General features: G+C 36.1%; 1 protein-coding gene across 1 annotated transcript in view; it reads left to right on the plus strand.

Annotated features, from left to right (window-relative positions):
- The window catches only part of FBXO28 (F-box protein 28), a 61637-nt gene that overhangs the window by 12496 nt on the left and 22555 nt on the right, over positions 1-26586 (plus strand). The window contains exons 2-3 of the mRNA XM_036754694.1: positions 4342-4451; positions 21108-21246. Coding sequence (XP_036610589.1) covers positions 4342-4451; positions 21108-21246 — 249 coding nt within the window. The remainder of the gene's footprint in view (positions 1-4341; positions 4452-21107; positions 21247-26586) is intronic.

Below are 26586 nucleotides of genomic sequence, written 5' to 3' on the forward strand. Positions count from 1 at the left end.
GTCAAGGCCTAGATTAGCAAAGTGGCTCACCCCAGGTAGTAGAACTGGGATTTATCCTTAGATACTCTGAATTCAAATCCTACCATTTTCCCCCGTGCCATACTACCTCGCCCATTTATCATCCCATTTCAGGCAAACTCTTTTGGAAAGAACAGTTGTGAATTGAACTGGCTATAATCTTTTTGTTTTTGCTCTTTCCTCCATTGGAATTTAGGAAGTACCTATATTGGGATTACTCTCCTATTTTACTTGGGTATTTCTCTTCCTCTCTTGATTTTTTTATTTTCAACTTGATCTTTCTGCTTAGCTGCCAACCTCTGAGATCTCTGCGGGAGAAAAATTCAAGGGGGGGAAAAAAATTCTAGGTTGGGGGAAGTCCCTGTGACTTTTCCCTTCTACCTGAATCCCTTTCCTGGTCCCCCTGCTTCTAGTGCCCGCTTCCCAAAACTACTTTCTATTCATTTTGTATATAATATGCATGTACTTATATGTATGCACATTGTTTCTCCCTGTAGTAAGTTCCTTAATAAGTGTGTATTGAATGATCCTACAACTTGTTCCTAACCAAAAGGGATCACCTCTCCTACTACCATGGGCCAGTTGTGGAAGTGGGAGGTGGTTTTCCCAGCCTGTCTCTGGTTGCTGGGCTGTGAGAAGGATTTGGAGGGGGCCCCTGTGTCAATCAGCCATTTTATCACGTGCTTTCTATGTGCCAGGAACTATGCTAAGTCTTATAGATACTAAGACCAAAGAGAAATAATCCCTTATTTCAAGGAGTTTATATTCTGTTGGACAAAATAACATGTCCTCATAGAAATAGTTACAAAATTTATGCAGAGTAGATGCATGGTAATTTCACAAAGAGGGCAGCTACATGGTCCAGTGGATAGAATGCCAGACCTGGAGTTAGGAAGACTCATCTTCCTGAATTCAAATTCAGCCTCAAACACTAGCTGTGAGTCCCTGAGCAAGTCACTTAACCCTGTTTGCCTCACTTTCCTCATCTGTAAAATGAGCTATATAATGACTATAGGGAGATAGGCATACTAATACGTTGTTGGTGAAGCTGTGAATTGGTTTAGCCATTGAAAGCAAATTGGAATTATACCCCAAAAGTTCCTACACTGTGAAAACCTTTTAACCTAGTGATACCACTACTACTAGGTCAAGGGAAAGGACCTCACATAAAAATATATATATATATAGCAGCTCTTTTTGTGGCAAAAGAAAAAAAAACTGGAATCTAAGAGGATGTAAGGAATGTCTGAACACATTATGGTATATGAATATAAGAATATTATTGTGCCATTAGAAATGATAAAAGGAACCATTTCCTAGAAACATAGGAGGATTTTATGAAGTGGTGCAGAGTACAGTGACCAAAAGCAGAACAATTTGTACAGTGACTAGAATGTTGTAATGAAAAGCAACTGTGAAAGACTTAAGAACTCTGATCAATGCAGTGACCAATCATGACTCCAGAATACTGGAGTTTGAATACTGTATATTGATTCCCATATCTTGACTGAGCATCCAAGCACCAAAGGTGCAGAATGTGACATATTTTCAGACCCAGTCTATGTATGGATTTGTTATTGTTTGTACTTATTTTCTACAAGGGAGTGCTTTAAGGAGAGAGGAGTTAATGGAAAGCAATCACAGATGGTGAGAGTGAGACTAAAAAAAAGCATCAGTGAAACATTTTAAAAATATACAGAGAGCAAAAGGAAATTGAGAAGGGATGATGTTGTAGGAGTCAGACAGATAGGAGAACCTAGGAGTTAATTTATACTTTAAAAACAACAGGATGTACATATTAGAAGATCACAATGTCACATACAGTCCTCATTTCCTGTTCTTTGTATTTGTTGATGTTTGACAAGTCCATAATAAAAAAGGGGCATGGGGGGGGGGCTGTTTGTTTTTTAATAGAAAGAGGGGATAATTCAGGAGGGGGCAGTCTGCTAGAGAAGACTAGGAGGGGATGGGATCAAGGAAGCAGGTAGAGAGGTGGGTCTTGTTGAGAGGAAAAGCCACCTCTGCATCAGAGACTGAAATAAAGGGGGAAAGGATGGAAGATGTTCTTAGGGGAGTTGAGATGCAGAATAGGGGGAAAGACAGGGAGATGACTTCTATTTTCTCAGTAAAGTATACAGCTAGGTCCTTATCCAGCATTGTGGGGATGTGGAAGACTTGAGAAGACATTTGAAACTATCTCTTTGAGGAATGCAGTAGCCAGTTAGCAAAAGAGTAAAACAATTGCCTAGTTCAGATGAGGAAACATAAATTTATAGTGAGCCTTGAAATGCCTCCCTCCCTCCCTAGTCCTAGGCTGCAGGAGTGTTTCCTTAGGAATTCCATGAAGCAATCAAGCTATTTGACCTCCCTGGCTTCTTCCTTAGGCATAGATGTTGGCTGAAGTTCTTGAAATTTCCTACCCAGCTTTACCTGTCCTGGAGCAATGCCCCAATCTCTGTTTGTGTGATATGTCACCAATGTTCATTTTTATAATATCATTTCTTTTCACTATTTTCCTTCTGTCTAATCAGTTTTTTTCCCTTAGTTTACTCGATTACCCTGAGACTTCTGGATAGAGGAATTGAGTTTGAATACTAGCTTTGCCACTTACTAGTCTAATGTTCAGCTATAGGCAAATAAGTTAGCCTCTCAGAATTTCATTTTCCTTAACCACAAAATGAGGATGATATCCCACAGGATTTTTTAGAGGGAAGAAATTTACGAATTTTAAATGATTATGTAAATGTGAATTATTGTTTTCTAAGCAAGGAGTGAAACAAAGGACTTCCCAGACAATTTCTAAGTTAAGAAAATTGAATTAACTGGAACATACCATTCTCCCATGCCTGATGGCTGATTAAGGCTCTGCTGTAAGCTGATAGTATGTCAAGACTTGGGGTCAGAAGACCTGAGTTTAAGTCCTTTCTATATGACTTGGGGCTTGCCACTTAATCTCTGAGCATCAGTTTCCTTGTGTATAAATTGGGGTTAATGATAATTATACTACTTTCTTCATAGGGTTGTTATGGAGCCCCAGTGGGATGAGTGAAAAGAGCTGTTTAAAGTTCTATATAAAAATATAATTATGATACTAACAATAATAATATCCCTAATAATTGTTTTTTTGTTTGTTTTTTTTTTTGCTTTTTGGCAGGGCAATTGGGGTTAAGTGACTTGCCCAAGGTCACACAGCTAGTGTGTGCCAAGTGTCTGAGGCCACTTTTGAACTCAGGTCCTCCTGACTCCAGGGCCGGTGCTCTACTCACTGCGCCACCTAGCTGCTATATCCCTAATAATTGTAATAATAGTAAGAGAAATTATAAATAAGATCTTATTTTTAATATGAAACTTCATTTTAAATTTTTTATTGATTTTTTTTTATATTGTATACATTTCCAAATATATAAAAAAGAAGGGGGAGGAAAGTTCAGTAAAACTAACCAAGACATCAGTCAAATCCAACATTATATATAATGTTTGACATATAGTCTTCACATAGTTTTATGTCTGTGCAAAGAATGGGAGATACATTTTCCTATGTCTTCCTTGGAGCCAAGCTTGGTCATTTGATTTCTATGTAATTTCTATGCTTGCAAGACTTAGAGTAGTATCAAGTGTAAGTTCATAGTATTTAGAGTTGAAAGAGACAAATGCAGTGAGAAAAGTGCTGAACTTGACGTAAGAAGACCAGAGTTTGAATCTGTTACCAGGTCCTTGGATAAGAAACTTCGCCTCAGTTTCTTCATCTGTAAAATGAGAGAGTTGGACCAGATGAGCTCTGAGGTCATTTCCAGTACTAAACCTATGATTTTAATATCTAGTTCAGTCCTATTAGAATCTGTGACTATGTAATTAAATCATTTAGCAACCATTTATTTGTATGTCACCATGTCTCCACATGTATAAAGAAGCTAATCCCCTTTTACAAGGATTTTATCTACGCCACATAATTCCATTAAAGATACATTCAGGATGTTACAGTACAAATTTTAAGTTCCTTGAGGAGCAAGGATTGTTTCATTTTTGTTTTTGTATCTCAGTTTTAGCACATAGTAGGGACTTAAATCCTTGGTGAATTGAACTGAAATATAAAAACTAATTTTATCTTAACATTATTTGCAAACAAACAGGAAGTATGTTTGGAGTGTTATGGAGAGAGTATATGGCAGAGGATTTGCTTCCATTTAATTGGTAAAGAATCAGACTGGGAAGCTAATGGAAGTGGTAAAGAGGAGACTGGAAAAGTTTGAAAGAACTTTTTGTCCAGTATTGAATCTGCACTAATAACATTTGTTTTTTCTTTGTTCCTCCTCCATCTTGTAGGTTTGTAAGCGAATGGACTTAGTCTGCCAGAGAATGCTGAATCAGGGATTTCTGAAAGTGGAAAGATATCACAACTTGTGTCAAAAACAAGTTAAAGCACAACTTCCAAGGTATGTAGAGAGGAGAGCAAAGACTTTGTGTTATTTTTTTTAGGCCTTGGCAAAGGTTCAGACGTTTTAAGGAGTGATATCCAAAGGTTTTCTAACGCAGGCCACAGTAGTGATTTCTGCTGGCCTTTTCTTTTTAAATCAAATTTGATCTTTTTCAATCAACAATATTTTTTTCTCTTTCCCACATTAAAAAGAAGAAAAACCCTTGTAACAAATGTTTAGTCAAGCAAAAATAATTTCCATTTTGGGTATGTCCAAAAAATATATATCTCAGTCTTCACTCTAAATCCATCACCTACTTCTCTTTCAGTAGAGTGTTTATGGGGCTTGTGGAAATGTGATCGGTCATTGTGTTGATCAGAGTTCTTAAGTGGCCTTCTTTTTCAGTAAATTTTTTATCAGACAATCATGGTCCAACATAATTGAGGAAAAGCTTTAATTATTTGCCTTTATTCTTTTATTTTTCTCCTAACTCAGGATAGTTGATCTTTGATCATTAAGAATTTTATTAAGTAGTAAACAGGCAACCAAAAGTTGGTTTGTATATATTTTTCCATATATGTACATTATTTTAGTAGGCTAACTAGGCTTTAAAAAAAAGGGCTAATAATAGGCTTTAAAAATAGGCTAACAAACCTTTTTTACCTTTTTGTTTTAAACACCATATAAATTACTCCACTACAGGTACCTCTTTCCTATTTAAGAGCTGTTTATCCCTTTTTCGACTGTTCTTGTTTTTTATCTTTTTTTTTGTTTGTGTTTTCTATTAGTTAGCAACTCTTCTAGTTAGCTTAGGGGACGATCACATGAATTTTTTTCCACAATTATCAGTGGATTTCAGTTACTTTGATTTGTTATGGTGGGTTGTTGAAGCTAAAGAGGTAGAAAAACAAAAAATTGGTAGAAATGTATTATTTTCTAATAGTCTATATGAATGGTAACAACAGCCTGCACTGCCATATCACTTAATCTTAGAACAAGAGAGAAGGAACCAGTGGAAAAAACAAGAGAAAATAGCAAGGGGGAGTTTAAATGGAGACCAAAAGAAATAGCAGAAAAAAAATCATACCTTCATCTCCTGCAGGAACTCCTATAATTTATTCCCCATTTCAAAGGAAAGGTCAGGAGATTGCAGACAATGTAGTACCTTGGTGTCCTTTTCTACTACAGCAGTGACCATTGGTTCTTAAGTTATCAGGAACTTGGATCTTATATTTCCTCATTCAAAACTTTTTTCATAAGTTAGAAAAGGTAGCAAGAAAGAGGATGGAATGAAAGGATAACCCTAGGAAGGACAAAAATAAAATTTATTGAGCAATGAACTAATTAAGTAAAAATGCTGATAAGATAAAGAAATTATAAGATAAAATGTCAAGGGATAAAATTTCTGTAGTGATGTAGACTGAAACAGCAGTAGTAGGAGCATTGCAGGTAATAGGAGTAGAAGAAATAAATCTAATAATAGGTTTGTTGATTTAATAATCCTGTCTATAGTACTTACCTTATAGGATTGATATGAATATAAAAAGGAGAGCTTGTATGAAGAGTACTTTGTAAAATCTACACATAGATCTAAAAAAAAATTAGACTAAGACTGATTCAATTAAAGGCATGGAAAGAGATAAAAGAATGATTATAAAAAATACAAAGTAACCTGGAAAAAAGAAGAATATGAATAGAAACAACAAAAAGGCAGAATAAATGCACATAAGCAAAAAATCAGTAGAAAATTCAAGTAAAAGAAAAATTCCAGAATGTAACAGATTAAGATCAATTAATGGACAAACAGTCCAAAATAAGACCTGAAAGACAAAATAAAAAGATCAAACCTTAGATCACTATGAATTCTTTTTTTCAAGAAAAAGAATTAAACATGATGTTAAAAGAACTATATTTCACTGTATAATCATTGCCACCGCATAATTGTTGCACCCTGTTTTTTGTTTTGTTTTGCTTTTCAGTCCAAAATTTGGTTTATAGCCTTTCATCATATAATCATTGCATGGTATAATACTGTTCATCATGCCATTTAAAAGGTGAACAGAGCAGCAATGTATTTACCAATGGCATAGGGTTATGCATTTATCTGTCATGCATGGCAAGCCTCAAGCCTAGAATTCTCAGCACATGCGCATTGTCAGTATGTTTCTGAAAGCTGACTTGCTGGTTTGTTTAGAGAGCTGCAGTACTAACTGTATTGTCGTGGGGAGGTGAAACTGCCATGAGTAAGTCATGTGATATGGTAGGACTTGCATCTTCCTAATTTTGACATGTATTCACAAGTATTCCTTGCATCCTAATCTTGCACCAAAGACAGTTTAATAATAAATGATTTTTAAGTAATACCAGCACAAGTTTTTTTTTTTTAAAGTTTCACATAATGGTCACACCCCCACCCAACCCCCCCCTTACAAAAAAATTTGGCATAAAACCTGTGATGATTGTGCAGTGGCATGTGGTATTTGGAGAATATCTAGCAGAGCAAATGAATAGAAAATATGCCACAATTACAAACAATTCATAAGACTACAGTGTGGAAAAGTCCAAAATATAAATTTCTTGGGAATATAATTGTTAAATCTTTGAATTATAAGGACAAAAAAACCTTAAGCATTGAGAAAGAAAAAGAAAATTACCTATTAAAACCACCAATTGAAATATCATCTTATATAAGTCTAAAAAGCATAAAAGTTTTTTAAATTATTTTTCCTGCAAATTTGAGCATGTCATTTCAAAGGTAAAAGATTAAAATTCAAAAACTATCCTCGATAAGCTGATCAGTAAAAACTCAAAAATGAAAAATACTTATTGATATTTAAATACTTATTAATATTTAATCCCTAGTACTAAATCAGTTCAGTGATAAGATATTAAAAATAATAGTATGAGTTATTACCTATAGTTAAAATCACTAGATATGATACGTATATAAGCCTTTGTAAGTGAAATAGAAACAAATTAGTGTCTGTGAGTTAACAAAAAACAGAACTAAACACCCATGTTTGTAAATAAAAGCAATTTGTAATTGACAAGCAATAATAATGGCTAACATTTATGTAACGCATTAAGTTTGCAAAGCACTTCACGTGTTATGTCATTTGATCCTCACAGTAAACTGAGGCATAGAAGTGACTTGCATAGAGCTAGAAAGCTAGATCTTCTTGGCTCTAAGTCTGTACCACCTAGCCATTAATAAACAACAAATAAAGAAATATAAAATAATAAAAGAAATATAAAAAGAAAGGGCTTGGTGATCCCAAAACAAACTTCCTGCCTTTAACCAAAAAAGAAGTAAAACGTCAAAGAATTATAAAGCTGCCATAGTATTCTAAAGGATAAGAGTTTTGTTAAAGTTAATTAATTTTAATGTAAAAACAGTTATGATAGAAAAAATAAGCTAAATTACATTTCACCTTAATATTGAGAAAAAATAGGGAAAAGGAAAAAAATCAGTAAGACAAAATTGATTTTAACATTTCGAATATGTAAGTTATCTAGATTAAATTTGAATGACCTGAATTGCCTTTTGAAAGTTGTGTCATAGGGGCAGCTAGGTGGCACAATGGATAGAGCACCAACCCTAGAGTCAGGAGGACTTGAGTTCCAATCCACCCTCAGACATTTGCTAGCTCTGTGATGCTGGGCAAGTCCCTTAACTCAAGTGCCTCCAAAAAAAAAGTTGTGTCATAGATTAAAAAAAAAAACCATTAATTTACTACCTACAATAAACACCTTTAACATAAAAATATAGGTAACTAGATTTAAATTAAGAGGTTGGTCTGAAATACACTGGAACTTCAGGTGAAGGAAGACCTACTACCTCCTGAGGTAGCCCATTCTACTTTTGGATAGCTCTCATTGTTAGTAAAATTGTCTTTTTATCAAACTTAAATATTCTTTGCAGCTTCCACCCATTACTCCTTTTTTCTGCCCAGTTGGAGTCAGTACAGTAAGTCTAATCTCTCTTTCATATGATAGGCTTTCATTTGCTTGAAGACAACTATCATATTCCCCATAAGTCTACTCTTTTCTGGGATAAACATTTCAGTCAGTTCCTTAAACTGTCCTCCTATGGCATGAACTTCAGTCCTGCAGTCATCCTGACTGCCTTCCTCTGGACACCATCCAGCTTATCAATATTCTTTCTCTGTTGTCAAAATATGACAAATCTAATGAAAAGGCTAACAAAGAAATAACATATCTGAATTCACTAAATAAACTGTTAGATATATAAATGTCTAAAAAGGAAAAAAAAAGAAAACAAATAATCTAAAAGGCAAGTAGAAAAAGTGATGATAAAGTTAAAGGCAGAAATAAAGTAGGAAAAAATTGAAATGATAAATGCATTTGAGTTCAGTTTTCAAAAAGATTGATAACATTTATAAACCATTAACAAAAGTAATTTTTAAAAGGAGAAAGAAAACATAATCACCAAGATTAGAAAACAAACACAAAAGAGATTGATATCACCAGGAAATATCAAGTTACAAATATAGTCTAATAAATTTCTTTGGATCTGTGGACACAGTTTTCACCAGCACATATCAAGAATTATTTGTGGCTTCTCGTCCTATGTGACTCTTGTTCATGTTTTCTTATAAATCTTCTATAAGGGTCCACAAGTATGCTGCCTCTCCTCCTTTTGACATTTCATGAATGTAAATGGAGAATTGTACTTATCCATTAGTAATTGCTTATTCTTACTGCATGATCAGTCCACTTCCTTTTTCAGTCATGTCTCTCTGATGACATCCTTTATTCTATAGAATTCAACAAGTATTTGTACAGTGTACAAAGGTTTAGACACTAGAGATAGTGATTAAAAACACAATGTTCTCTGCTCTTAAGGAGTCATGTTCCACTGAGGAGAAATGTATGCAAATAAATAAAATGAATACAGAGTAAATTCCGGGAAATGGAGGAGAACTAACAACTGGGCTGGGGGAAGATCAGGAATGGCTGAGTATAGAAGGTGGCTGTTGAGCTGAGCCTTAAAGGAAGCTAGGGATTCTAAGAAGCAAAAGTGGGGAAGGAGAACATGACATATACAGGAAAAAAACCTTATTTGGCTGAACACAGAGTATGTGATGGGGAGTAATGCAAAACATGAACCAGATTAGGAAAAGCTTTAAGCACCAAACTTGGATTTTATCCTAGAGAGAGTATGGAACCAGTAAAGCTTCTTGATCAGAGGAGTAAGCAGGTCAGGTCTTGCTTTAAAAATACCACTTCTGCAGGTTTGTGGAGTGTAGATTGGGGTGGGATGGAGTAGTGGTAGTTGGAGACTAGGGGTAGGGATACCACTTAAGATGCCATAATAAAGATGTCCACTAGCTGGTGATATGAGGTTAGAGTTTGAGAGCAAGATAAGAGCTAGATATGTAGATTTGGAAGTCATCACAGAAGTGATAAATTAGCTCTCAGTGATAAAATCACCACGAGAGAATAGTTTATGGAGAAAGAGGAGCACCCCAGGACACAGGTGGGATGTATTGCACGTAGAGAATGCTCCAGCTGAGGGTACTGATAAAAGAGTGGTCTGACATGTAGAAGGAAAGAGAAAGGAATAAGCGTGCATATACCGCTGTGTGCTAAGCACTGTATTAAGTACTTTTGCAAATATTATCACATTTGACCTTCACAACAACCCTGTGAGGTAGGTACTATCATTATCCCCATTCTACATTTGAGGAAACTGAGGCAAAGGTTAAGTGACTTAGCCAAGGTTGCATAGTAAGTATCTGAGGCTGGATTTGAACTTAGGTTTTCCTGATTTTAGGCCCAGTGTTCTCTTCATCGTGCCACCTAACTGCCCCAAACATGGAAAAAGGAACTTGCTATCAAGAATGAGGACTAAACAAAGTCAGTCCTTAAGCCTTTAAGCTGCTTCTCCCTTGCAATTCTTTGTTGCTAATGAGTTGCAAGCTACTTAGGCCTACTATTGCCCTTTTGGTGATTCTCAACTATAATTTCTCTGAAATCAACATTCCATAAATCACAACCATAATATTAATAAATTAGCTAAATTAAATGGATAGTTATTTACAAGACTATAAATTACCAAAACTAACACAAATAGATATTCATAGCTTAAGTATTTCATCTTTGAGGAAGAAATAGGACATTATCAATAAATTTTTCAGTGGCTCTGATCTCATCTATATGGTATTCCCTATACTAGTATAAATTGCAAACTATCCTTACCTTCACATTTTGAGCAATTCTTGTCCACATTTTTCCATTATCTCCAGAGAAGAATCATCCAACAAGCTGAAGTTCTTCTAGGCATTAAAATTTCTTGGGTATCAGAGTGTAGTTATCCATCAGTCATGCCACCATCTTTACCAATCACACATTTTCTTAGTGATGTCCTTCCTTTATGCCACTTTTTGCATGAAAGTGGTTCTTGTTACTGTGCTGCAAGCTACTTGTCTTCTCCATTGCCCTTAGGCTTGTGAGATCGTGCTATTCTACCACTGGGAGAATATTGATGTTTTTAAAAGCTGAAAAATGTATTCTTTACTTCTCTGTTCTTTTATTTGTTTCTGCCTTGCTAAATACTAGAAGTCTTAATATTTAGGGGTAAGATCTTACCACTTTTCTTGTATTTCATTATTTTCTTTGGTAGTTTATAATTTTTTAAAAAATGTTTAAATAGGTTTTTGTATCAGAGTACCCCTTGGTGTCATTGAAAATAATGTAGTTTCCCAAATACAGAGTAGCCTGCTTTTCTCCTATTCAATTCTGGGTCCAACTCATTGTCAATTTGCTGTACCTGTAAAACATTAATGTACCGATGGATTAACTCTATGGGCTGCAAATCCAACTGCATTGCATAGTCTGGGCAATAGGTATTCTTCATTCACTTTGTTTTTAATCTGGGGGTTGTTAGACTTACCTCTTTTGAGTGGCTATGGATCTCATCGAAGTAGGTCTGTAGTAGGCTGGGTCTTAGTGAAATTAGCACAATTTCATGATGTAGGATCAAATAGGAGTGCCTAGAGGAATTTACCATCCATAGAGATTGTCTTTCCAATTTGGTTTCTGCAAAGAACATCCTCATGTTTCCTTGTTTTATCTTAGCTTGATATGGATAATTATATGGTCATTGAACAAAATTATTTCTGATATTTTGCCTATCAAGAAATCTTCTGTGATCTTAACATGTCCGTGGTAGATGGTTTGTTGGAGAAGACTCTTTAAGGTTGCTTTTTGCTTTGCTGAATAAAGATACTTTAATTGAACAATAAACTCTCTCAGTACCCTTCAGTCGTGCCTTTAAAGTTGTCTTCTCCTATAGAAAGTCATCTTCAGTGGTGAGAAGTACAATGTAAATGGGGAAAAAGCCCCGGGAGTTAGAAGAACTGATTTCAAGTCCCCATTCTTTACTTACTGCTTGTGTGATCTTGGGTAAGTCACTTGAACTCTGGGGACCTCAGTTTCCTCATCTGTAAAATGAGGGGGTTGAACTACATGATCTCTAAGATCGATTCCAACTTCAGACCTGTGATCTTATTATCCTGTGCCCTGTCTCATATTTTTGTTAAGGCTATTTTTGATATGTGCATAGTTTATTCTCTAAAGATTTTATAAAGAGGAGAAAGTAGGCATATGGGTTGGTAGTTGCTGATGTTTTCTTCATCACCTTTTTTTGTTCATAATAATGCCATTCATGATTGTTTTCCCATTTATTTGATACCTTCCTCCTTGAAGTGGCTTGAAAATCAATCCCTTAGTACTTTCAGAATTGTCACCTCCAACACCAGTTCCTTTTGTGTATATTTGTGTGATTGACTCACTCTCCCTGACTTCATCTTCTTAAGTGCTATATCTGCCTATTCATGCACATCAAGCACTGTGGTAATTGAGTAGAAATGACTATGTATGTTCTATTTGTAATATAGTTGTTGTCCTCCTTTTGGTTTCATCTATAAGTGTACTCAGGATGATTTGGCCTACTTGAGTCTCACCCCATGCCTTTGATAGGCATATTTTCCACTCTGCTTTTTGTTATTTTATGAGGCAGTACTGCTAATAATTTTCCATTCTCCTTCATAATGTTCTGAAAATGACCTCTGAACTAGCACTACCTCTTCTTGGCAGGGAAGCCAAATATTTGCTTGCTAAAGTTTTCTACAGAATCTTTGGGCCTCTTTGCTGTGGAGATTGTTTTGCATGGTTCACATTTCTGTATGAAGGGTGGTAAACACAGACTTAAACTTTATCCTTGTCTTAATTTTCAGGGTCCGCATCTTACTTAAATATCATATTAGACTTGTCAAAATTCTGTGTAGTGCCTTCTCCTCTTTGATTCTTTCTCCTAGTTTGGTATTGACTTTGACCTTTGCTCTAACTAGTCAATTATCCAACTACATACAATGATTGACTCAGAAATAAATCCAGTACCACTAACCAGACATTTCTTATCTGTTGCCATATAGTTGGTTTCATTTTTTTATGGTGTTCTTTGGTATGTTCCAGCACCTTCCATCTTTCTCTACTGAATATTTATGATATGTGGAGAGGAGTCTGCATAATCTGCAGCTGTTTGGCCTCTTTTATTTTTGAGACAGATCCCTATTTTCCAACACTTTTTTCACTGACCTTCTGTATGCCCACCTTTGAATTAATATGAACAAGTGGTCAAGATTATCTATTGCTTTGTTTTGGAGAATCTTGTCAAATTCTTTGTAGAATTTCTCTTTCCTCTTCATTAAATGCTAGTGCACAAGCTGCAGTCATCTTCATGGTAGTCTTTTTGCTTATGATCATCATAAGCACTGTAAGGCAAAATATACATTTGTCCCATGAATTATTTATGTTCTCTTGGGCACATGATTATTCTAATTGATTTATTTGCCTCTTCAAGGAGAACCTGAGCCATCTTTCCATTTAAGGTGTAACTTCTTTATCTCTTGATGTCATTTATTGTGAGAGGGGTGATATTAATGTTGTTCTGTCCATATAATAGTCTATGAGGTTGTTAATTGTTAGACAAAGATCTCACATTTAGAGTACCAACAGTATTTGTATATTTATAGTTAGTTTACACGCTGTTTTGCCTTAGAATCTTCTGCCCTGCTTTACTGCTGTTCTCCACTCAAAGGACTGAGGGCCATTTATTTCTCTGTTGTTTTTTCTGTTTCTCATGGGCTACCATGGCCAAAGAATTCAGCACCTAGTGGTCATGATAGTTGTGAGCCTATCTGTTTTTATAGCTAGGCTGGTCTTTAAATTAGAGTAGGCATGGTCTGTTGCTAGAACCAAACCCAAAGCTGTTCTACCTTGGTGTGTATCTTATCAGAGCTTTTACCCTGATGGCATAACCTTTGTGAAAGTATCAGTGAATTCCCTTACATACAAAGTACCTAGACCAAAGTACCAGAAGTAATTTTTTTCAAACATTTAAAGACTAAATAATTCCTTTAATAAGTAGATTATTCATATACGTAGAGGAATATAGAAGGCTACTACCTAATACCCTTTACAAAGTAAATAATTCCATTATTTTTTTAACCTGGCAAAAAGAAACTTGAGAAAATTTGTCTAGTAAATAAAGGGGCACTGTTGCTATTAAAAAGATTACCTAACAGAATAAGATAGCACATAAAAATTATATATCATGTCTAAGGGATTTATACCAGATATGTAAGGTCATTTCAATATCCAGCTCCCTCATTTTACAAATCAGAAAATTGAGGCATAAGTCTTTTAAGTGACTTGCTCAAAGCCACACAGGTAGGCAATATGTGGCCGAACTGGGGTTCAGACCCAGGCCTTGTGATTCTAAACCCAATGTTCCTTCTACTGCCATAGGTTCCCAAAGTGGGCATACAGCCCCTTCCACCCCACCCCACGCCCGGAAACACATGAACAATCCAGGGTGGGTGGTAGTAGCCTCGGGTGCAATTGCAGGGCATTGAATAAAAATAAGGGGGAGGTAGGCCAAATAAGTTTGGGAACTTCTGCACCCATGCTACATATCATTCTATTATATTAACAAGAAAACTCAGAAAAATATTATGATATAAATAGACATTAAAATAATCTTTGAAAAAAATTTAAAAAAATAATCTTTGAGAAAATCAAACATTCATTGATAATTTTAAAATAATAGAGTGACTTTTCTTCAACACAATAAAAAGAATCTGCTTGAAACAGAGACAACATGGTAGTTGAACTGACTGTTCCCATTAAGATTAGCATAAAACAAAGGTGTCTGTTCAAATAGAAGTTACTATATTGATTTGACATAGTGTTGGAAATGCTAGTGATCATAACATTAGGAAAAATAGAGGACTAAATTTGTTGTACATTGGTATAATAGATTACTTAGAAAATCCACTGTTTTCAGAAAAGAAAAAAAATTCATCAGGGTTGTAGCATTTAAGATCAAAAATCATTTGTGCTTTTACATGCTACCACATCAGAGTAATAAAACATTGTTTTTAAAGAAACTCAGTTTACAACCTAGAATGTTAACTATGTGGTAATTAACTTGATCTTTATAAAGGAAACCATAAAAATTTTTGACCAAAAAAAGGGTCTCAATAATTAGAGAACTTTTATTGTTCGTAGTTGAACCAGAAAAACAGAATAAGAATGACAATATAGTCCACATTAATAAACAAATTGAATATGATACCAATAAAATTATTAGTGGACTTCTTTATAGAATTGTAAAAGTTATAATTAAATGCTCACTAAAGAACCAAACTGTTAATGTAATATTATTGTGCTTTACAAAATCACAGTGACAAGGAATTCAGAGAAACTGAGGAAGATTTGTATGTACTGGTACAGAATAGAACCAAGAACATGTACACAGTGACCACAACCATGTAAATGAAAAGATCACTTAAAAGATGTCAAACTATGAGTAACAGAAAAATCAGTGAAGATCTTAAAGAACAGATAATGAAAAGTCCCTCCTCCCTCATGATAGCGATGTGGGAAACTACTAGAACAGCATTTTGTACAAATTGCCAATATAATTTCTGTATCAAGATATTTTTGCTTAACATTTAGTCTGGAGAAGGGTAAGAAATGATTGATGTAAAGACAAAAAGGCATCAATAAAATGTTTTGTTTTTTTAAAGAAAAACCAAATAGGTAAGAATATAGAGAAGGTAACAGAAACTAATAAAGGTGGACTTGTACTTCCAGACCTGAAAATACATTCCAGGACACAGTTGTATTCAAAACTTGGTGTTGCTAAGGGAAACAGTGGCTAATTAGCGGAAAAAGAAACATCCCAGAAATAAAACCAAATAATGAGTATTTAATAAACCTTTGGAAAATAGGAATCAGGAAAAAAGGATAATCTGTTAATAAATATAGTTGAGAAAAGGGCATTCCAATGTGGTAGAAGAGAAATTAGGTACATTCCTCATCCATAAGACCATCCATGTAGTTGTTGTCGTTTTCTCACCCCATATACCTTAATAAATTTCTTCAGGATCATGGACTTAAACATAGGAAAGATGGAAGAAAATGGAATGTACATGTGTGTGCATATAGATATATATATATGTATATATATATGCATATGTATATACACACAGAGATACATACATTCACATCTATATATACATATACACATGCACATACATGTGTCTGTTATAGAGGACAGATGTTTATCTATTGAAGATATAACATGTTTGGGACAAGTTAGATAAATTACATAAAAACAGCTTTTTAATAACAAAACAAAAAGCAGATTCAGAAAAATAATTTGTGGCAAATAAAACATGTAAAAGCTTAAACATCTAAAATTTAAAGGGAATTGTTAATAATGAAGAGTACCATCCAGCCCACCATAAATAAATAGTTAAAGTATACGAACAGACAATTTAGAAAGGAAAAAAAATTGTAAATAATGATCTGAAAAAAACGTTCAGGCTCACTAATAATCAAAAGAACCAATGTAAAAAAATTGAGGTACCACTTCTCATCCATTACATAAGCAAAAATCACTAAAAGCAGCAAAACTTAATGCTAGCAAGATGTAGAAAAAAGAGTACTCTTATGAATACAGCTGGTAAAGTATTTTTGGAGAGTGATATGGGGGTATACTGCAAGACTTGGAAAATATTACTTTTACTCATTTGCCAAGTCTTGTTTATTGATTTTATTTCCACAACATCTCATGCATCTATTTCATTTTCTTTTCTCAAATAGCCACCACTCTGTTTCAAACCATCATCATCTCTTGCCTGGACTACTGTAATAACCTTGCTGATTGTTAGGAAATTTTTCTTTACATTGACCTAGAATTTACCTCTCCAAATTTCCCCCATTGCCTTTTCTTTCCTTCTTAGCTAAGCAGAAAAAGTCCAATCCTTCTTCCACATGACAAGTCAAATCAACAAGCATTTATTAAGCTCTTACTATGTGCCAGGCACTGTGCTGAGCAAAATTATAGAGTCCTTGTTATCAAGGAGCTTACATTCTTATTGAGGGAAGACAACACAGAAAAGGGACCTGATAAGTTTGGACAGGGATACTCACTTGAGAGCATGGTGGTGAAATCTGGAGAGTCAGAAGCAGAGCCAGGAGAGGAATGAAGGACGGCTGGCCTTAGCCCTTCTTTAAAATGGGGTTCCAAAAAACTCACCAGTGGGAGAAGGGGCTGCAGGGGTAGTGATTTGCCAGGATGAGAAGGCCACAGGGGATGAGGGAACTCATAAGATGAAAAGGCAACTGGGTCATAGTGATGAAGTCTAGAGAGTCAGAAGCAGAGCTTGGAGAGGATCGTGATTCAAATACTTGAAAACAGCTTTCACCCCTAAGAAAATTGATAAGGATACCTGAGGGAGTAACTGATAAGCTGTTAGTGACAGTTGGCCTCCCTGCCTTAAATCTCTGCCCTCTCCTATCCACCTTCCACATAACTGCTAAAGTGATGTTCCTGAAGTGTAGGCCTAACCATATCACATCTTCTCCCACCTATAAATTAATTCCAGTACTTCTTCATTACCTTTATCACAAAGCTTCTTAACTTTGTTGTGTAATAGACCCCTTTGGCAATCAGGTGAAGCCTATAGACCCCTTCTCAGAAGAATGTTTTAAATGCATAAAATACATAGGATTACCAAGAAAACCAATTATATTGAAATACAATTAGCAAAATATTAAAAAATCAAGTCCACAAACCCCAAATTAAGAATCCCTGTTCCAAAATTAATTGCAAACTTCTCTTGTTGGTACCTAAAACCCTTTACAACCAGGATCCAACCTTCCTTTCCAGCCTTAATATATATTATTTCCCTTCATGAAATTTATAATATAACAAAATTGGCTATCTTGTAGTTCCTCACATAGGTCATCTTGCACAGAATGTGTGCTGTATCTTTAATGTATTCTCTCCTTCTGCCTCTTAGAATCACTAGTTTCTCTCAAAGCTCAGCTTAAGCACTGTCTTCTATATAAGGCCTTTCCTAATTACCCCACGTGCTAGTGCCTTCCCCCACCAAAAACTATCTTCTTTTTATTTTATGTTTAATTTATATGTGCCCATGTTACTTCTGATAAAACATGAAGTCTTTGAAGTCAATAACCTTTCATTTTTGTCTTTGTATCTACAGATTCTAACACAGTGCCTGGTGCTTAATAAATGCTGTTTATTGAATAATAAAATCAGTGTTATTAAGGAATTAGGCACATGCCTAAAGAGAAGTTTCTAATAGGGAGTATCTTTGAAAAATTGTACATCATTGTAATATAGAATGTCACAATGTCCTTAAGATAAATAAATGTGAGGAGTAGAAAGGCATATGAAATAATGCAAAACAAAAAAAAAATTGGAACCAGTAGACTATCAGACATGTGAGCCCCATCTGTGTAGAAGGAAAAGCATAAGCACACATATAAAGATTAATAGACAGTGGCCCAGAGAATCTCAGAGTTGGAAAAGGTTTCAGGGACCACCTAGTTCAACCTGTACCTGACTTTGTACAATATCCCCAAAGAATTGGTATATGTTTGGACACCTTTACTAATAAGTAATGTATTGCTTTCTTGTACTCCAAAATTTTTCCTTAAGCTGCTCTAGAATCTGCCTCTGCAAATGTTTCCCATTGCTTCTAGTTCTTTCCCTGAAGCTAAGGAGACTAAGTCTCATTTTTCTTCTACATGATGATTCCATATGAAAAACTTGAAGACAGCTATCATGTCACATCATAAGAACATTGATGAAGATACAGAGGGAATAACTGTTAAGTTGTTAATAGACATTTTATATAATGAAATCCCATTTAAAAATATAAACAGGTGCAAAGTTTTAAAATAGTGGTTTCATCTATTAATTTTTAGTGATTAGAATAAAAATTATCTGTGGTTTCATTGGTGTGGGTTCTCTCTCACACCATTGAAGATACCCTTCCACAAAAATTGCCATAGTCAGAAAATTCAAGACCATCATGGACTCCCTCACCTTACCATAGCCTGAAAACCAACATGCTTAGTGCTTCCTAAGGATATCCAAGGTTCTATCCAGTGGCCATAATCTTAGGGTGAGCTGCTTTAATTTCTAGATGTCAGCTGCTACTCAGTTTGGGCATCATAGCTGCTGGATTTGGAGTCAGGGGACCTGGGTTCAGATTCTGGTTTTGCCATTTTTGACTCTTTGTGACCTTACACAGATCACTTAACTTCCCACATAATAAATGAAGGTATTAGACTAGAGAGACAGTGACACAGTGGATAGAAATCTGGCCTTGAAGCCAGGAAGACAATTGAGATCCTTTTGAACTCCAAACCTGTAATCTTGTGATCATGCTGTTGATCAATCTAATGATGCACCTCTCTCTCTGAATTTAACAAGATTGGTTCTCAGATGAATGGGACATATAGCCCATATGTGTCAGAGAAAGGAGGACCTAAGTGCAAATCCCTTAATCTCTCAGTGTTTTAGGTAGCCCTTTAAGAATATCTGTTGCAAAGAAAGTGCCAACCTGCGTTGGTAGGAATTTTCTCACTTGGGATTTCCTTATACTGGTTGAAATCAGCAGTCCAGCCCCTATCTTTCTCTCTAGACTAGATGACAGCTAAAGTCCCTTCCAACTCCAGATCTCTGATCCCTTGATCATATTTTTGGCAGACCTGGAATAAGTCTTTCAGAATTTAACTAGATTGATGCCGAAATGAGAGACATGAACTCTTGTACCAAGGCTATACTCAAAACTAGAGTTTAGGCCTAGACTTTGAGAACTCAGGACCACTTCCATTCTAGTTAGAGGCATTAAAGTTCACTAAGAGGACTCTATTAGAGGAATAGAAGCAATCCAGTTCTTTTTTTAGTTGTGGGGCTTTTTTCCCTCTTTCAATCAGTATGCATTTATTAAGTACCTACTTATGTGCCAGTCCCCTTAGATGCTGAAGATACAAAGACAAAAGTGAAAATAGTTCCTTCAAGGAATTTTATAATCTAGCCAGAAAAAAAAATGTGTGCGTGTGTGTGTGTGTACACACTTGTACAAAAAAGATGCAAGATGATTGGACCTAGGGTTGTGGGGAAGCATTAGCAGTTTTGGGGATCAAGGAAACATAGTGCTTAAACTGAGCCTTGAGGGAAAACAGGGATTTTGAGAGGTAGGTGTGAGGTGGCTAAGGGGAATAACCTTTTCAAAGATCTGTAATTGTGATAGACTATGCAAAGCAAAACTATGCTTTGTTTTTTGGCAGGGCAGTTGGGGTTAAGTGACTTGCCCAAGGTCACACAGCTAGTAAGTATGTCAAGTGAGATTTAAACTCAGGTCCTGCTGTCTCCAGGGCCGGTGCTCTACTCACTGCGCCACCTAGCTGCCACGTGATAGACTAGTTTAACTAGACCACACTGTATGTAGAAAGAATAGTATGCAGTAAGACTGGAAGGTAGATTGGGCACATGTTGTGAAGAGATTTAAATAACAAATAGAGTTTATATTTGATCTGGAGGTATATTAAGTAAGAGAATAATAGGATCATATTTTAGGAAAATCAGTTTGGCAGCTATGGAAAGGATGGGTTGGAGAGAGAAGAAATTTGACCCAGAAAGACCAGTTAGGAAGCTATTGAAAAAGTCCAGGCAGCAGGGTACGGGGGCATAAACTGAGGTGGTAGCTATTTGGGTGCAGGGAAGGAAACCAATGCAAGGGATAGAAAGAAGATTTGGCAGCTGAGTCTATGAGACTGAGGAGTCCAGGATGGTATCAGTGTAACCATTTAGCAGTGAGTGCTAGCACATGTTAGGGTATGTGGATGTAGTGAAATTTATTATTATTTTTAGTGAGGACCTCTGATTTGACAAGTGTAGGCACTCTGATGGGGAAACTCCTACTAAAGCAGATCAGCAATTGTTCTGTATCTTATAGTCTTAAAAATGCTTGGGCCAATGAGATACATAGTAGTTTGTCCAGTGGCACATAGCCTGTATAGGTCAGTCAGAACTTGAATTTAGGTCCTGACCCTGAGGCCATCTCTCTAACTGCTAGGCCACTCTGCCTCTCCACATTAACCATTTGTTTACAGTAACACATTAACCATGACCTAATCCTAATGTAAACCATTATTCTTTAAATAATATGGCATATAGTAGTAAGGTTGTTTCGTTAAGGCACTTAGGCTGCTTGAAATTTTAGTCTGTAGTGCTATTGATGGTTGCCTTTTCTATTATAGGAGAGAGTCAGAAAGGAGAAATCATTCATTAGCTCGTCATGCGGACATCCTTGCTGCTGTAGAAACAAGGCTCTCACTGTTGAATATGACTTTCATGAAGTATGTGGATTCCAATCTCTGTTGCTTCATTCCAGGAAAGGTAAAATAATGGCTTACCCTAGAACTGGGAGACTTAAGTACTGCCAAATGGTGGATCCTGTTTTTGTAAAACTGTTTTGACAAAATGCAGGATTTTGCCATTTTCATCAGAATTTCCTCTATCACTCAACAAGTTTCTGTTAATTGGTTTGTTTGTGTGTGTATACACGCACACACACGCGTGCGTGCGTGCGCACACACACACACACACACATTTGAGTCACTATCCAACTATATAATCCTTCAACTAACCAAAGGCTTAATGATGTCCCTAAGTTTATCAATGTTCCTTTCAATAGAACTCGTGTTATGTTTTTTCATACTGTAGTAGAAGAAAAGAAAAAATGTTTCAGAAAGACACACTGTAGAGTTCCAAACCTGGAATTGTAGGGGGAAAATGCTTTATTGAGACATTTAAAACTAAGTCCAGCTGATATTTAACATAGAAATAGGCATACCATGTTTCTTTCATTAATATATTTTTATAACGCCCCAGGAGTCAAAGTATCTTATATATGCCTCAATTGTCCCACTTAGATCAAATAAGATAATATTTGTAAAGCACTTAGCATAGTGCCTGGCACATAGTAGGAGTATGTAAATGTTAGTTGTAGTTATTATTATTATTATTATTATTATCATCATTATTACTTTGTGACTTCAAGGCCACAAGACCTAAAGTCAGGTAGACTTTAGAAAAAAAAGGAGAAGGTATGAAGTTGAAGTTTATTCTGTCACTTATTGTAATTTTTGCAAAAAGCTTGATGAGGAAAAAGATTGAAACTAGTAGTTGATGAGGTTTAGGGATTATATAAATGTGAATTGTCTCTACTATCCTTTCTCTCTTGTGACCCATGGACAAGCGACAATACAACTTGTCAGATTCCACTTAGACGTTTAATTTCTGTGTGACCCTGTGTGATTTGCCCAAAGTTACACAGATGGTAAGTGGCAAGGCAGGTACTTGACCCAGGACCTTTGATTCCAAATCCAGTATTCGTGCCTGTTATTATGATGTTCAGCAGTAAAACCTATGGCCTCAGGTGCTTATATACAAATGCACAAAGTATACATAACAAAGGTAACTCTAGTAACAGAGATAAATTTGACCATATGCATATGCATTAAAATTGGTGGGATGGGTTTGGATGGTGGATGGGATGATGACTGGAATACAGCTTTAGCAGGCTATATCTTATTTAAAAGAAATAGAATAGATAAAATTGAATGGATGGGAGTGGCCAAAAAACATTGTATAGTAAAAATACATATATATTTAAATAAGAAAACCTGGAGTGGGATGGAAGTGAGAAGGAAAAGCTTGATGACAAGCATTTTGCTGAGCATTAATGGAGAAAGGAAGAAAAAAACCCAGGAAAAATGTATAAATGAAGCAACAACCAAATCAATTCAAGAAAACCCCAAAGATAAGCTTAACTGGAAAATAGATATCCACTGTCTGGAAATTAAAGAATCAATTCATTTTTTAAAGTCCCAAGAAAAATAGTTAGGAAGATATCATTATAATCAAATACATTTTTCTGAGGCAACATTGAAGAAAATGTATAAAAATGGAAAATAGCCTAAAAGACATTGAAACTCTAGAGAAGGCAGCAAAGAGAAGAATAATTGTAAAAAAAGGAAACCCAGAAGATAATGCAAGTATGTTGGAAGAATGTGAGCTCATTTCAATGAGGTTAAAGGAAAATGATGAGGTTAGGAAACCATGTGTTTTTAGGGGCGCTCGAGACCCCAAAATATTGATGCACCGAGTCCTGCCAAATGAATTCCACTCAAGCCTTCTCAGCCAAAGAACAAAGCTTATTAAAGATTCACCACATTGGGTAGACTCTGAGGGAGCCTGAGCATGGGTGACGCTAAGGGCAGCGGGCCAGAACAGTCTGAGCAGGGCTACAAGATGAGACTGATAGACAGAAGGATTGTGGGAGGGACTAGAGGAGGGGTTTAGGGAAGGGCTTTAGGAGGAGTCTAAGGAAGATCTTGATGGGACGGTGACTAGAAGTTTAGACTCCAGGAGGGAGATTAAGGGTGGGAAATGGCTGAAGGCCACCTAGAGATAACAGACAATGCAGGGCTAGGCTGGTTTTAGGGGAACAGAGATTTGGGCCTAGTCATAAGGTAAGGCTTATGGCCTCAGGGGAAGGCCAGATCAAGTGGGAAGATTCAAGTAGAGTTCAAGGGGCTTCCCTGAGACTGTACCCTATCATTTTCACAGTAGTATAAAAATATTTAGGAAAAATATGTAAAGTCACAGATCTAGAGATCAAATGTCAGAATTATCAGTACATCATTAACACAGCAAAAAAGAAAATAAATCTGGCCATTGTATTTTAAATTTTCAAGTAATACCTATTTTAAGCAATATATTTATTCCTTAAATAAACATGTTTTAAGGAATTATTCAAGAAAACCTCTTCCAGAGCTATCAAGAACATGCAACACTCCAAAAAGAAATAATTCACAGAAGTCCTCCAAAGAAAAATTTAAAATTGAACTCACCCAGACATATCATTGTCAAGTGTCCCATAGATATCGTTAATTCAGCATGCCCCAAACTGAACTAATCTCCCCACTCCCACCCTCACTTGATACCCTGACTTCCCTATTACTGTCTAGGGCACCACCACCATTCTCCAGTCGACTTGGCTTGCAATTAAAGAGTCATCCTCTCAGATCGAAACTGTTGCCAAATCATTTTCATTCCACTTTCAAAACCTCTCGTATATGTCACTGCCTCTGGTTCTCTAAGTCATCATAACCTTGCTGCTTCCTACCTTTCCGGTATTCTCACAGTATTTCCCACCATGCACTTCACAATCCAGTGATACGGGCCTGTTTGCTGTTCCTTCCATAGGATACCCTGTCTCACAACTCTGCATTTTCCCAGGCTGTTCTCCATGCCTAGAATGTCTCCCTCCTCCTCATCTTCACCTCCTGGCTTTCCGGGGTTCCTTCAAGTCTCCACTAAAATCCAGCTTCCTACCACAGTCCTTTCCTGGTCCCTCTAATGTTAATGCCTTTCCTTTGCCTCTCATCTACCCTGTATATATATATTGTGCACATAGTTCTTTGCATGTTTTCTCCGCATTAGAATATGAACTCTGTGAGAGCAGAGATTTTTTTTACTTTTTTTTTTTTTGTATTCCCAGGACTGAACATAGGACATAAAACAGAGTAAGCGCTTAATAAATATTTATTGACTTGAACAAATAAAAAGTTCTTAGAGCTGCTAGGAAGAAGAATCCAATTAATTATATACCATCAGGCATCATTCACTATCACTAGATTTGTCCACTCTTTCAAAAATAGAAGAAGCTAGAGAAATTGAAATATGATATAATTTAACAAAAAAAAGTTTGGTTACAGATACAGTTGTGAAATTAAGTTATGTTACTTTCTGCTAAATATAGCAAAAAATCTAAGACAAGTAAAATCTAATATTTGTAACATTAAATGTAAACAGACATTAAAATGTAAACAGTTTCACTGTTAATGAAAAAAAGATTTAGGTATTTCATTTGAAATGCTAGTCATGTAATAGTCAACTAAAAAATGGCTGTGACAGTGATGATATTCTGTAAAGATTAATTCAAACCAAACTGCATTGAGAAATAGTATTTAATATCCTAAAAAGGAACAACTTCTGAAGATTTTTCTATTTTAAATTTAGATATACAAAGTCAAATTCATAAAATACCTTACATTTTTACAAGACACAAGAACAGAAAATTAATCATTATTAGCAATGTCAACACCTAATTGGTTCTCCACACACACTGCTAGTGCCTTATCTCTGAGATTACCTCCCATTTACATCTACCTTGTATGAACATAATTGTTTGCATGTTGTCTTCCATGAGAATATGATCCCCATGGTTTAGCACAGTACCTAGAACATTGTAAGTGCTTAGTAATGCTTGTTGAATGATGAGATTTGTTTTGTTCTACTGACTATGCATATTTGTTGTAACAAGAGTTTTGTTTTTCTTTTTTCCATTGGAAGGGGAGGGGGAGAACATAGATTTTTATTCATTAAAAAATTTTTGATATAAAAAATAAATGCTTGTTTCTCACTGACCATTATCAAAATATAATAATCAAGCAAAAAGATAAACACAGGTTACAGAATTAAACAGAGTAGTGAATAAGTTATACCACACAAATATAGTGGAGAGGTAATGGAAAAATCAGGAAAAATACCTTTTTCTCAAATACAGGGGGATTATGGGAAGTGTGTAACAGTGTGACAGAATTAAGAGATTCCTTGATTCCCTGAAAACACTCTATCAAGGCTTAAAGATACGCTAATCTAAGGGCTGGAAAGAATCACCAATTGTCTTCCCTGTCTAACCCAGGAATCTATAGAAAAGACTACAAAGTCCTGCAGAGATATGCTGACATAGGCAAATTTGGGCAGATTAAGGACATATTATAGAGAGCAGAATATAAGCAAACTCTGGAGCCTTCCAGGGAAGTCCCAGCATTCTTTGCTCATACCCTGCAGCACCAGAGCTCAGCCTAAGCCATGCCCTATGGCTGCTAGAGGGCAACTTTGAGGCATTCTGTGTGGATCTAGTACATCACTACCTGCCTGAAGCAAACAGCATCAGAGCCCAACATTCCCCAAGTCAGTGGCAGGCTATCTAAGCCCAGCTTTGGAGAAAGCAGCCTCTGGGCATTCTGGGCAGGTCCAATGTAGCACTCCTGGACTGAGCCATATACATCCTGAGGCTGGCCCAGTCACAGTAGCACCTAAACTCAGTCCTAGCCTAGCAAAGAGAACAGTCTTGATCATTCCAGTTGGGTTTATTGTGGCACCAGGGGCCGGAACCTAGCTGTAAGTGAAAGGATATAGACAAAATACAGTCAGTCCCTGAAGCCTGTGCCTGGGACCTAATATAACAGTAGCCCTTGACCCCCTATCATCTTGGTGGAAGGACCAGCTTACCTGTATTGTGTATAATATGTAATATGATATAGCAGGGAGAGCCCCCAGGCAGAGCTCAGTACCGGAGTAGCCTAGGACCCCCTTGAAGGAAGGGCCTAATCTAGCCCACTATAATCAGCAGGAGGCAGGCCCTGCCCACCCCATATTGGCATTATGGCCACAGGGACTGTTGGAGTACCTGGAGGAAATTAAACAAGAGAGACAGAATGGGAAAACTAGGGAGTAAGGAATGGCAAAGAAAATTGACATCTTAGAACAGATGATGGGAAGCTTCACTAAAGAAATGAATGCCCTGAAAAGTAGAACAGGCCAGACCGAAAACACTGACTCAATAAGACAACAAGAAAATGAAGACAAAATCAAGAAAAAAAA

The sequence above is a fragment of the Trichosurus vulpecula genome, chromosome 4 (genome assembly GCF_011100635.1).
Source record: "Trichosurus vulpecula isolate mTriVul1 chromosome 4, mTriVul1.pri, whole genome shotgun sequence".
NCBI lineage: Eukaryota > Metazoa > Chordata > Mammalia > Diprotodontia > Phalangeridae > Trichosurus > Trichosurus vulpecula.